This window comes from Embiotoca jacksoni, unplaced genomic scaffold (assembly GCF_022577435.1).
Source record: "Embiotoca jacksoni isolate LCO1_2020_lvr unplaced genomic scaffold, fEmbJac1.0.p SCAF_14, whole genome shotgun sequence".
In the NCBI taxonomy this organism is placed as follows: domain Eukaryota; kingdom Metazoa; phylum Chordata; class Actinopteri; family Embiotocidae; genus Embiotoca; species Embiotoca jacksoni.
The window spans coordinates 12,169,947-12,183,912 of NW_027185274.1; the positions used below are offsets into that span (position 1 = coordinate 12,169,947).

The 13,966-nt window shown below is 40.6% G+C and overlaps 1 protein-coding gene across 2 annotated transcripts; it reads right to left on the reverse strand.

Moving 5' to 3' along the window:
• Positions 1–339: 339 nt before the first annotated feature.
• On the reverse strand, positions 340–8,037 carry aifm4 (apoptosis inducing factor mitochondria associated 4). 2 transcript variants are annotated; one of them, XM_069147993.1, is made up of 19 exons: positions 7,916–8,037; positions 7,180–7,270; positions 6,941–7,050; positions 6,753–6,862; positions 6,210–6,254; positions 6,032–6,113; positions 5,687–5,799; positions 5,468–5,554; positions 5,219–5,310; positions 4,927–5,057; positions 4,588–4,703; positions 4,413–4,484; positions 4,061–4,124; positions 3,699–3,775; positions 3,342–3,459; positions 3,100–3,198; positions 2,933–3,008; positions 2,739–2,843; positions 340–1,336 (listed from the first exon to the last, which is right to left on the reverse strand). In XM_069147993.1, the coding sequence occupies exons 2-19, from the start codon at positions 7,266–7,268 to the stop codon at positions 1,306–1,308; spliced, it is 1,617 nt and encodes a 538-aa protein (XP_069004094.1). In that variant the 5' UTR covers positions 7,269–7,270; positions 7,916–8,037; the 3' UTR covers positions 340–1,305. The 2 variants fall into 2 exon arrangements, with proteins under 2 accessions (XP_069004094.1, XP_069004095.1); XM_069147994.1 differs by lacking the exon at positions 7,916–8,037 and adding an exon at positions 7,422–7,903.
• Positions 8,038–13,966: the final 5,929 nt, after the last annotated feature.

The following is a 13,966-nucleotide window of genomic DNA, read 5'->3' on the forward strand; positions in this document are numbered from 1 at the left end:
GAGTAGCTCATTTCTTAACTTCAGATAAAATCGGAATAATGATTCACAACGATTGTGTAGCTAAAATCTGTTCTGTACTCGCAGCCAGTAAAACTGTTGAGTCAGCTGCCGTGTTCATGGACATTGGATGATTTATGAAATGTTTATAGGAACACAGAAAAACAGGTTTGACAACAGAAGTGGAAAAAAAAAAAATACAAAGATATCATCCCTCACTCGTGTTTGATAAGACATATAAACACGTGAATATGACTGAACTCGTTATATAAACACGCAAAAAACAAAAGTCACGCTGTGGAAACCTTAAACAAAAAATGGAGCAAAGGTCATCTGAGCACATCATGAGCAATGATTTATTTATGTAACAGAACCAACTCACAGAGGCAGAAAACAATCAATAAAACACGGTGTAGATAATCAGATTTTGAAACTCTTAACTAACAGATTAATTTAAGTCTTAAGAGTTTACGTGACACAATACAAAGTACCCCGAGTTATTTTCTAAGTAACTGAAAGCTGTTAGTTAGTTAGGCTGTCTTAACATTTTTCTCCTTATTTTTCATTTCAAAAAGTAAATCAAAGACTAAATCCATGAATCAGCTTTACAGTACGTGACAAAGACTAAACAAACAACTGCAGTTCTGCTGTAAACATTTGTAATTAATTAAGGCATTACAGTGCATATGAAACGGGAATGTCGAAAATAAAATTCAGCATGTTTATCACTGTATCGGTTAATTGAAGGTTTAAACTATTTCAGATTTTAGATAAGTCACTTATAACTATTTGTAAGTGGCGTGCATGTTTGTGTGTGTTTTCAAAATGTTTTAAGTGGAGAAAATTGTATAGAAATACTATCAGTTTACTTTTAATGTAATTATGACGATACCACTAAATTGAATGTTTCTCAGGACTCAAGTTCTGAAAAGAGTTACAGACATATTTATGATGCGTAGCTAATATTAATTTGCGGCAGCGAACGCTAGAGACATCACGCTGGTAGTTCAGTGGCAGTAAAACCTTAAAATAAATATAGATTACAAGTCAACTTTGCTCACTGCAGTGAGATCCGATTTTTTTTCAAGTGCACACGAAGAGAAAATTCAATATAGCTTCACCTGCTACTAAGGCGACAGCGCTTTAACATCAGAAGTCTGATTGGTTTTCAGGATGCCTGAGGCAGTAAATGGAGGAGTTAAATTTGCTCTATCTGAGAAAGAGGGCGTGAAAACAATACAGAGAGAGAGGGGGGGGGGCATCCATCATCGCTGAGAGGCGTTACTCTCGGATACTGCAGACCTCTCTTTACATCTGCAGCCAGCTCAGGTCGTCGGCCCTGAGCAGATAGAAAGGGAGAAAATAAATGCTCAGCGGTGAGAAGTATTCGGGTCACAGGTCTTAAATCCCTGATTTGGGATGTGACGATTACGAACCCAATACAGCCTATTATATCCCCGTGTCTTCGTGACTTTATTATAACCCAGGTTTCCAATCAGTTTCTGCTGTTGGTGCAGGTGTATCTTCAACGTCCTGCAAGTCTCCTTAGTCAATACCAACTAAATTATACTATAATTGTTATAAATAATAACAGTTAAAGCTGCTTTGTACAATATCTTACTATTACCAGTTTTACTGTTTTGCTTCACCACATAAACACACAAATGAGAGATAATGTTGCTCCATATCTGCGGGATGAGAGATCAATGTTGTGTCCACGTGTGTTTCTGCTGCCGACTACTGGCAGGAAAATAAAACATTTAGTGCAGGTTTAACGGTTGAAGCTGGTGTAGGCAGTTTTTAGTATGATTGTGCAGAAATTCCATAATAACCTTGTAGCATTTTGCTTTTCAAGTGCCCTGAGAGAACACTAGACTTTTGCATCTCCTGTTTGATCTGTATCCATGTTTTAGAAAATCTGGCCTGCGACGGATACTTCAGGGCAATAAAGGGTCATTTCAGAAAGACGATGTTTCTACAAACTCAGATTCGTGCGTGGCGTCCCTTCAGATATTAGGTCTGATTCATTGGAGCGAAAATCACAAGAGGAAAAGTTGCTATTCCAGCAATGGAGCCAACAACTCGCCTCCTTGTGTGGTGCGCAGAGGGTGACCAGTGCAAAGCCGCTGCACCATGCTGAGTTTCAGAGCGGTAGGTCGGAAACGGGTGTCACTGGACGGGTACCCTGCTCTGTCGTCCGTGTGCACCGCTAACGTTAAGTCAGCCCTCAGAGAAGGCTGCCAGGAGTGTGTCGCTTAAGTGAAGGTAACGACGGGGGCGGGGGGGTTGTGTGGTTTGGGAGCAGGGCCCAGACTGGGGTTTGATTTTGACCGCGACGGCCATCTCATGAGGCCAACTAATCGTCCCCCACCTGCCGCAGCCTCCACCGGGAAGGGTCTACCGGTGCAGACGGGGGGGGCAAAAGAGGCCCAGGCGGTGGCAAACATTGTGCGCCTCAGGAAAGCAGCATAGAAGCCATTGGGAGACTGACAGCGGTGTACTTTTTGGTGGTGTGGTGTTATTTTCCAGAAAACAACCCCAGCTTTGAAACGGAACCCGCTTGCGGGTCATGGGCGTATTTTGACTCAACGTTTTGAATTTAGATTCTCTATCCCATTACCAGTGATAAACAAACACAACCGATATCACAGCGTCGGCGTTCATCGTGGTTTCATGTACTCAATGTGCATAAAGTATATGAATACATATTCTAGTTTGTATAAATGAATGGCGTCACTCACTGTGCCTGTGCCTTTGTTACGATCTGACCGGTAGCCATCAGCTCTGCAAGACGAGCTACAGCAGGATCGAACATCAGGCTGGCTGCAGCTACCACCACCTCATCCCTGTTAGCGAACGAGGAAACAGAGAAATTTAACACAATCAGCTAGATTTAGTGTTCAGCTGTATCGGGGATCGTTTCACAGCTGCTCACTTCACGTAGAACGCCAGAAATTTCCTTTCTTCCACTTTGCCTTTGAATATAATTTCCGTGTATCCTTCCCCATAGCCTAGAGAGAGGAAATGAAAGGAGGAACAGAGATTCAGTACAGCCTGGGTTTAAATGTTCTAATGAAAGGGTGACGTTAGTAAATACTCTACCTGTGTATCTGATACTCTTCCCAAGCAACACAGTCCAGAAGAAAGGAACAGACTCCATTTTGGTTGGTTTCTTCAGCATGTTCAGGGCTGCTACTCTTCCTGGTACAAAAAAACAAAAACAGAATTAGATTAAACCTCGGCATCAAATTACTTTCATCCAGAACAGGTTCTTGACTGAATAAAAAGATGTCTAAAAAAGATAAATAGCTCAACAGAATGAAAGAAAGGAAGTTTTGGTGTACCTTGAGCTTGTGACATTTGCCAGTGACCAATGTTGACTCTCTGATCGCCACGAATGGTCAGAGGGAACGAGGTGACATCTCCAGCACTAAAAACATCGGTTATATTGGTCCTCATGAACTATTAGAATAAATAAAGGAGTTTACAATGAGAGCTTCAACATTAGACAAACACGGTAAACATTATATACGCAGCGATTCAGATCATGTGCAATGTTCATGTCAGACACGAGCAGTTTAAATCAGCTGCATCCGTCAGCCTAAGTCGTAAATGTAAAGCCATGTTTATGTCTCATTAGCTACGTCAATATCAAAGTCATTATAGTTTGGCTGCAGGCTATGCCTTCTGTCGACTGTTACCTTGTCAACAATCACAGCTTTCCTTGAATCCACTTCTACTTCGCTTCCTGCCAAGAAGTCTGAGTTGGGGGTGACACCTGAAAAACAGATATGTGTGTGATTTTTTTTTTTTTTTTTTTTTTTTTTTTTTTGCAGGACTGCTCAGGAAAGATCTGAATCACCTGATTAAAGTGATCACATCTGACGAAGCAGAGCTGTGTTTGCAGTGTTAACAAACCACCAGCTGCCCACATATTAAAAAAAAAATCCAAACACTCAAACTGTCCCAAACTTCATTCACATTCTGTTATATTGATTAAAAAAAAAAAAAAAAAAAAAAAGTGTACATCCCAACACCTTGAATACAAAAAAAACACAATTACCAATTCCAGCAATCACCACATCAGCTTCCAGGACTGTACCACTCTTCAGCACCACCTCCTTCACCTGAGGTGGGGGGGAGGGAAGACTACATTTTGAGACGTACAACTTGTACATTAGATTTCAGTGGCAATCGCGATGGTATATTCATGGAAAGCACTTGAACACGTCACAACTGGAAAGTCACAGAAGTAAATAAAGTGTTTTAGCCGCTTCAGTTTCGGCGTCCTTGTATTCCTGGCTCACTGTCACGGTTTACTGGGACACTCAAACATCAATAATGTTACCTGTGCTTTGTCTGCTATAACAAGTCAAAATGTCGGTGCTATGCTAACAGAGTAAAGGCAGCGTTACCTTGCCGTTCTCCCCTCTGATCTCAGTGACTCCATCCTTCATGTAGAACTTTACATTTTGTTCTTCCAACATCTTTAAAAGGAAAAACTGTGTTTTAATTGTTTTGTTTAATAAAAGCGGATAAAATCACTTTCAACAGTAACAGTGACGGACTGCTGGCATCACTGGTTCTTACTTGCGTGCTCATCTTGCCGATCTCTGGCCCCAGAGACCGCTCATACGGGTATCTGCTAGTGCCAATCAAAGACACACTGGCAGCTTTGTCCGATAAGTAGGATGCCACCTCCATACCTATTTTGTGAATGGAAAGCACTTCAGTGAGGTGCGCATTTGGAGTGCCCGAGGTGTTCTTACATGTGGAGCAAAACAGCTTTATTTTGCAGTCAAATATTCGAATAACTCATTTAATATCGAGCGTCATGTTAACCCGATAGGCAATTTTTTTTGAATATTTTTATAAGGATGAATCATTTTATTCTATAATTCTATATATATTTTTTTTTAATTTAATGACCTATGAAGGATGCTCCGATGACGACAGCTTTCCGTCCGAGGCAGGAGTTGTGAATCTCTTTGGCATCTTCATGACTTTGCAGTAACTTCACTCCCTCAAGATCTGAACCAGGACAGCTGAGCGGCTGCGCTCTGTTAACAAAAAAAAAAAAAGGACTATTATATTGCTCTTACTATGTGGAACCCTCCCAACTCAACAACTACATATGTTTTTCATTGATCTAAAACCTACCGTGAGTTTGCTTTTGTTCATGGAAGACTTGAGGAACAGGTATTATGAGTATGACCCTCACCTACAGCCTGTTGAGATGAGGAGCTGATCATAAAGCTGCAAAGTTCCATCATTAATCTTCACCACCTTGTCAGCTGTGTTCACAGACACCACCTGCAACACAACACACGCACACTGCACTCATAGCAGGAAGCAAATGTTCTCTTAAACCCCACATATCTTAACATTCCCCCGGAGAGGATCCGTTCTTTTAAGATGGCGGGAGACCTCGTCACAAATATGAAAAATAGTTTCCTTTTTTGCTTCTCACCTCTTTCTGTGTCCACACTTCTATCCCATATTGTTGATAAAAGTCACTGGGTCGGAGGAGGATGCTGCTGCTGTCCACATTCAAAGCCTGAAAGACCCAAAGCCGTTTGCTATAAACAACAAACACTGACAGAAAAACAACTCATTCAAATGGTAGGACGATCATCAATTAAATACAGCTCATGTGATGGATACGTTTTCATTCTTGTTAAATTCTTACCTTACTCAGTTTGGGCTTGTCAAATGGAGGCAAGGTGTCTTTGGTTACGATGATAATGCGACCCTGGTAGCAATTTTGCCGAAGTGTCTCAGCACAAACCAAAGAGGCAGGGCCTAAAAATAAAAAAAAAAATGTTCGGTGTAATATTTCAGAGGGTGCGTAGTCTCTTTCTTCATCTTGGTAACGGAGTTACTCACTGATGTAAACCAAAGAAATCCACAGGCTTAATTCTTAAGCAGACCCAAACTCTGTACCACAAGGTGCCATACCTCTAATCTGCCAGTTGGTTCAGATAAAACAACTCTGCACTAAATGCTTAAGCTCACTGTGTATTTATGTCCTTACCCCCTCCTACCAGAAGAATCGTATTTTTGATTTCTGGAATCATCTTGCACATCTCTTTCACTCGCTTGGTCAACATCAGAGACTGAGTGAAACAAACAAACAAGGGTCTGTTAAAAAATGGTGTATTTAACACAAAATCAAAGGAAATCTGTGATTCTCTTTAACTTATGTAGCTTACTTTTTTGTTGATGGAAACATACACCTTTCCATCCTCAACTTTGACCTGTTAAATAAAGCCAAATTAAGGATCATTTATCTGTGAGTGAAGAATCATGTTCCCAGGGTTAAAATGTTGACAACAGCTGATTTGAAAGGGTCAGAAAGTACCCTGAACAATAATAACATCTGGAAACAGAACTAAAACTGTGGTAAACTACTTATAGGGCTACCAAGGCAAAATTTTGTTTTATCACTTCCTCTGTTTGATCAACTTCCAAGTCCAAATATACTGTTTTAGTGGCTACCTGATACTGAGACACTGAATCCAAATGATACATAGTAATGTTCGATTATACTTTTGTTTGATCTGTGCTTAATCTATCTGACAAGCTTAAATGTAGTTCTAGTGTTTATCAATTCACATTAAACAGAAATAAATAAATGCACTAATTTGTGCTATTCAACTATCACAAATGCGACTTCATTTTAATTTGGAGAGCATATCGCTCCAGAATTTACGAGTGTTGAAGGAGTAGTAAATTTCTATTTAATGTTCTTTTACCTTATAACTGGGTAGAGAGTCAAGACCTGGATACTCTTCAATGTCTCCAGTTCTCACATTGAAACAGGCACCGTGAAAAGGACATCTGACTCTGCCACCAACCAATGCTCCTGGAAAGTCATTATTTCAGATATGGATATAAAGCGCTGTATATAAAGAAAGAAAGACTGAGCAAATCGAAGCTTTACCTTTAATCAGAGGTGCATTGTAATGAGAGCACTGGCTTCCAACAGCGCTGTACTGACCCTGGGTACGGACTAATAACACCTTCTGGTCCCCCACTGTTACTTCTTTCATTCTTTACAAACACGAAAAGTTAAAAAATTTGTGAACAAAATACAATAAAACTGAAACCAAAGTTCACTGATCACTGATAGCAGTGGCTAGATCAAGTCTTTGTCCAGAGAAAAGATGCGTTGTGGCTTACTGTCCATCTTTGAGATCGGGCTCCTGACATATCAGTTCAGTCACTTCCTCCTGCTCCTCAGAGTCCACTGGTTCTTGGTGCTGATTCATTCCTGGAAGAAAAGAACCTCCTTAAAAAAAAAAAACATGGCCATTGATTGACCGATGTACTTGAATTTCAACTAACTGTAGGTGGACCACATAAACAGGTTTTGCAAAGAACAAGCAATGTAGAGGCTAGCACCTGTAATTTACCGTCTTTACCTGCTATTGTTGAGCCCGTTTGCTGAATAGTTTGTGCAAACGAATTCACTTTGCAGAAAATGTTTTTTTTTTTTTTTTACACAACCTGTAAGGATGAAAGACATTTTTTTTTATTTTTTTTTTTATTTTTTTTTTAAGTAAACCTCACAAATAGTGATAAAAAGACATTCCTCATTCTGCAGAGTGAATTTGGGAATGATCAGATGTCTCTCTGACTCTCTGATGGTCAGAGGTGATGGATAAGAATCAAAACATCCAAAGCGCATTAAAAAAAAAATTAGGACATTATGTGTTCAACTATGTGTTGAAGTTAACAAAAACATAAATCCAAGTTTACAGTATATGTTGTCATTCTGAAATCAGAATAATCTATGGACTATCAAGCCCTGGTACTCCATATTGTCCAACTGCGATACATTATTTAAATGTCAATATTTCTAATAATGTAACAGCATTAAATACAGAAACGTAAAGCAGCTTAACGCTGTTCTCACCCGGTTTATTGCACCTGACGTCGGGCAGAAAAGCAGCATCCCTCGCATCAGACTGGTCCTGTCACTCCTCGGGACAGTGCTCCGTAAGAACGAGCGCACGAGAACTGCCCGCGTGACACTCGGCCCGAGCCCCGTGGTCCCCGCGAGCTCCTCCCACTGCTGACGGTAGCCGAGGAGGGACTGTCGGGATCATTTGAGCCACTGAAGGATGAGCAACAGCAGTTAGAGAAATAGATAGTTGTCTATATAAACTCCCCCCAGTGGCAGTTTTGTATTTGCATTAGATACATTTCAGGTATTTAACATGTTTGGCGTCTAACCCCTGTTAGTCGTTACTCTTATGGCGTCCAACTACCTGTCCTTTTAGCAGCTACTAACTAATTAACTTCAAAAATAGTTTATTAGAATCAGCTGCTGACAAACTTCAAATATGTCGCCGCCGTGTTGGCGCCACAGACTGCATATAAAAGGGTTGACACACGTTTGAAAACACTGCCGACAAGACCGAGCTTAGCCGACCCCGGCAGCTCACTCTCCAGAAAAGTGCAGTGGTCGACAAAGTAGTCAGGTCCTTAAGCAAAAGTACTAATACCACATCGTGAAATAAAGGCCTACTCCACTGCATCTAAAGGTCCTGCATTCATTGAGATAAGGTAGAAGTTGCATAAAGTAAGAATACCCAAGTACCTCAGGTTTTTTACTTCAGTAAATATACTTTCCACCACTGGAAAGGGTTATTTTTTTTTATCATAAAAATATAGAAAAGTGTTTATTTCGTTAAGTGGGAGAAGAAGCTGTTACTTATTCAAGAGGTCACGCAAGGTTACGAAATTACATAATCCACCTGGGCCGTCACATTAGCCCATTTCAGAATACGGCGATACATACTTGTAATATTATTGGGGAGTAATAAATGCATTCATGTGTACCTTACTTTGAATTTGTATGTGGCAAGGGAAGGTGGACCTCGTGAACTTCTTTATTGGTCCCAAGAATTTATTTGCATCTTTCCCAGTCCATACACACAACTTTAAAAAAAAAAATAATAATCATAGATGAAGTAGTTTGGCCATCTGTCAAAGACAACAGATCAATATATTAACATCAATAGGTCGATACAATGAAATGAGCAGCACTAGATCAAAATAAATCATAATCATAATCATCTGGTCGGCTGAGGAGACACCCGACTGGCTGCAGGTGTTTCTTTGTTTAAAAAAAAAAAAAAAAATGCATTTGAGAATCGGTTCATTTCAAAAGTCTCTCAAAGATCCACACAAACATGCAGTGAGGTTCACGAAATATAATAATTTTGTTAATGCAAGGTAAACAGTTTGTATATAACTGTAACTTTTTTTTAATGAATAATACAAAAAGCTGCTTTTAAATACACGTATTTGTATATTCCAGTTACTTATATTCGGAACAAGAAATATTTACGTGTGCATCGGAAATACATTTGTGAATCTTTCTGTGCACACCGATCAACTATTATACAGACCTGACCCTTTATTTAAATCACCATTTATATCACAACAGGGTTTGGCTCTTAACCAGGTGATGGCTGAGAACAGCGCTGTGTTCGGTCTCTTCCACAGTGGAAAGGAAACATTCATTGAGCTTCGAAGTCCAACCAGAATATCCAACAGCACCAGTGCATCATAAAAGCTGTTCCAAAATCAAAGTGTCACGCTTTCCTTGCTCTCTATTTCCGCGTGGAATAAACTTACTGTTCAACATGAATCCACGACAGTTTGTGAGCCGATACAGCAGACCGGCACCATCCGGGAACTTTGCTTTTCAAAGACTTTTTTTTTTTTTTTCATATTTTGGACGACATGCCATAGTATTAGTTTATTTATTATTTTTTTTTTTTTTTTTTTTTAATATTTTGGATAAAAACTACAATACAATAGCACATAGTTAAAAAAAATGAATTTCCAACCATTTCAAATTTTTGACTTTTTTTTCATGTTTCCGACAACATGCTATAATATGACTTTGCTTTTATATTTTGGACGACATGCTATAGTATGACTTTTTTGTTAGATTTTGGATGACATGATGACTTTGCATTGCCGTCCAAAATATGAAATAAAAGTCATATTATGGCTTGTCCTCAAAAGCACACAAGAAAGTCACAACATCACAGGCACTGTGGTGCAGTGGTTAGTGCTGAGGAGATTGGTGAACTTGCGTGTAGCACTGCAACCTACATCTCATTAGGAAGTAATGACACGGAACTGTAATCTACACGACATGCAAATGAGCTTTAATTTACACTCACACGGAGCGGAAGTGATCAAATATAATATAGATTTAACAAAACGAAGTGTGATACACATCCTGCATAGCTAATGTCTGGATTTATTAACATTGTAAAAACTACATTTACATGACGACCCAACACACACACACACACGCACACACACACACTAGAATGGTGGGCGTGGCCTTTGTTGTTGATGTCATAGAGGGTTCGATGATGTCATAGATTGTTCGATGATGTCATAGAGAGTGTGGACTACTAGGCTGCATGTTTGTGTAGACTCTTTCAGTGCCTATCAGAGCTTCAACCTTCAACAAAGTTTCTTCGTTCGCGTTCGTTTAACAGTTCAACACTCGACTTGTTCAACAATTTCCTGCAAAACACCCGTCAACATGTTTCTCAACAAAACATCAGAAGAGCTCCAGATTTATGAAGGAAGCACACTCAGAAACTGCTACAAAGTGGAGGCTTTCCTCGGGGAGGGCAGCTTTGGTTTTGTAACCAAATGCCGTAACACAGAAAGCAACAAGACGGTGGCTGTCAAGATAAACAAAAGCCACCCTGAAATCGTAAAACAGGCCAAATTGGAGATTGCCGTATTGAAGCGTCTGAGGTGTCTGGATCCAGACACCTGCAGTATCGTGATGTGGAACGGCTTTTTCTTCCACAAGGAGCACATCTGTTTGGAGTTCGAACTCCTTGACCAAAGTCTCTACGATTACCTGAAGGACCGAAAACACAAGGGTCTTCCCATCGCAGAGCTGAAGCCGGTTGTACACCAGCTGGCCACGGCCCTGAATTACCTGCGATCAGAGGGAATTATACACGCAGACCTCAAACCCGATAATATCATGATAGTGGACCGCCGTCAGCTGCCAATCAAGGTTAAAATGATTGATTTTGGCCTTGCACATCCGGCATCCACAGCCCGTCCTGGTACCTGTCTGCAGACCATCGACTACAGGGCACCGGAGGTGGCGTTACATATGCCATACAGTGAGGCCACTGACATGTGGTCTCTGGGCGTAACAGCTGTGGAGATGGCCGTAGGGTATCCGATGTACCCCGTGGACGTAGACTATGACCTTCTCAGATTCATCATTGAAACTTAGGGCCAGCCAGCGGACAACATCCTGGACCGTGCGACGGGTTCAACACATTACTTCCACTATAAAAAAAAAAACGGTCGACAGCGCTGGATTTTAAAATCGCCAGGAGAATATTTTCACGAGACGGGATTGAAACCAATGGAAACAAGATGCTTCACGCTCCGGCGTCTTGATGACCTGGAGACGCTGATTGCGTCGAGGACAGGACCCCACAGCGATTTACACCTTCCGGTAAACCTGATTAAAAGGATGCTGGACCTTGACGCCGATCTGCGCATCCAACCACAGAAGGTTCTACATCATCCCTTTTTCATCCAGCAACCCTCAGAGCTCCAACGACGACAGCAGCAGTGTCATAAAGGACGAAGAGGACTGCGACCAAAAAGACTATATGCAGCCTGGCGGTTATTGCAGCGACAGTACCCTATTAGCCGCTGCACACTGCGACCTATATGTCAGTAAGCGGCCAGTCCGTTGTTACACTGACAGTCTCATAACAGACACTGAAGTCTACAACCAAGACGTCAATCAGCAGGAGGTCCAAAATGAGACCAGCGGTGAGAAACTAGTCACTGAAGACCACAACCAAGAAGCCAGTCAGGAGCCACCCTCCGGGGAGTTGACAGGTCCACAGACCATCAGCTCGGAGGAAAACAACAAAGACGTCAACACCGAGACCAAGTGCAAAGTTAAGAAGGACAACAAGTGGAGGCGCTTCGTCAGAAGAGTCGCTAAAACATTTCACTCCTTCAAGAAGTTGATCAGACAATCAAGATGTTGTTGTAATGCAACAATTTAATGGGCAGCGGCGTCCCATAGTTTTAACGTTGATAAACGGATGAGCTTCAACATGTCTTTTCATAACTTTTATACATAATTTTTTATCACATTGCATTTTAACATACAACATGCACATTCTCATATTCCCGATTGTTTTATTGAATAGTATCTGAACTCTGAACCGTGTGTATGATGCTTTCTGTCTGGCGTCACAGCAGCTAACAAGCTGGCGGGAGGTGTGCTTCAACTCACCAGAGTTTCAAACACTTCTAACTAGGCAGAAACCGTCTCTCTCCTGGTCACAGCCGAGTTTCTAATAAAAGATCAGCTTATTAGAAAACGATAGTGCAGCGCACTCTAGTGGCCAAACGTATATTACATCCGTAGTAGTTTAGATAGATAGATAGATAGATAGATAGATAGATAGATAGATAGATAGATAGATAGATAGATAGATAGATAGATAGATAGATAGATAGATAGATAGAGATGGAGATAGAGAGAGAGAGAGAGATACTTTATTAATCCCCCAAGGGGAAATTCTTTAGCACTACCATAGAGAATGAATGGGAAACGGTTTAGCGGGTTTTAGCTGAAGAATTCTCGCTTTTAGACCACCGATAAAATTGGTGATAAAAGATAAAAGCCATGTGTAATTTGGAACTATATATATTTATAATGGAAATAAGTGAAAATGAAAGGCAACCAGATCAGCAGTTGTTGTCAGTTTAGTAGAAATGGTGTGGAATTAGAAATCAGATAGAATAGACCAATCAGAGGGCAGCTTAGACCAATCAGAGAGAAGATTAGAATGGACCAATCAGAGAGCTAGGTTCTATCCTACCCTCCCATTGGTCCATTTTAACCTGCTCTTTGATTGGAGTATTCTATCTGCTTTCTAATTCTACACCGTTTCTACTAAACTGACAACAACTGCTGATCCGGTTGCCTTTCATTTTCACTTATTAGGGCCCGAGCATCGAAGGTGCGAAAGCCCTATTGTTATCCAAGGAATTATTTCTCTCGTTCCCTATTCTTCATACAAATGAATTGCCTTTTTGGAGGCTTTATCATATTAAAAACTTCATGAAAGTTGGTACACACATCTCTCCCGGCGAAAAATTTCGTATTCTAGTGGAGTCACGAGTGGGCGTGGCCAAATGGCTCGCTAGCGCCCCCTAAAGAGATGCCCCGGCGGCTACATTTACCTCCGTGCACCAAATTCGTTGGACACGTGTATTACACCAAGATGTACAAAAAAGTTACATTGCACCATTACGTCAACTCAACAGTAAGTCCACCATTTTTAATTTAGTCGCCTGTTTTGGCGATTCACACGTTGTACTTTAACAAACTCCTCCTTCAGATTTTGTCAGACCGACTTGAAATTTAGTCTGTGCCCTCTTAACATGTTTGGAATTAAAAGTTATCAAAATAATTTATTTTCGTCAATCGGTGTGTCCATGGCGTGGCGACCAAAAAGTGACCCAAAAATGACTTTTAGGTAACTTTTTACTGTATTATGACTTCTTTTTTTTTTTTTTCATAATTTGGATGACATGCAATTGCATGATTTTTTTTTTTTAAAGTCATACCAAAGGGAGGAATCGAACCCCAAAGCTTCTTACCAAGAGGCAATACTTTTAACCACTGCACCACCAATCTTCCCAGGAGCTAATCTGCATTGTGACAAACCTTCGGCTCACTGCAACCTATAACTCCACCGTCCATAAATATTCATTAAAATGCGACCAAAATTGCCGCAGACATTCTTTGGATAGTAGCTATACATGTTTTCAAGGGAGTCTGCAGTGATATTAAATATCTTCCTGTAATGTGTTGTGTATGCAAAACGTTTTCAATTTCTCCAAACGTTTCAACTTCACTAGAAGT

Bases quoted from the DNA above. Each gene is read 5' to 3' on its own strand.
- aifm4 (XM_069147993.1), bottom strand. From the start codon at position 7,268: ATGAATCAGCACCAAGAACCAGTGGACTCTGAGGAGCAGGAGGAAGTG. The intron at 5,800-6,031 runs GTAAGGACATAA...TTTTATTTTTAG, and splicing joins GATTCTTCTGGTAGGAGGGG to GCCCTGCCTCTTTGGTTTGT. The intron at 3,460-3,698 runs GTAACAGTCGAC...TTATTCTAATAG, and splicing joins AAGCTGTGATTGTTGACAAG to TTCATGAGGACCAATATAAC.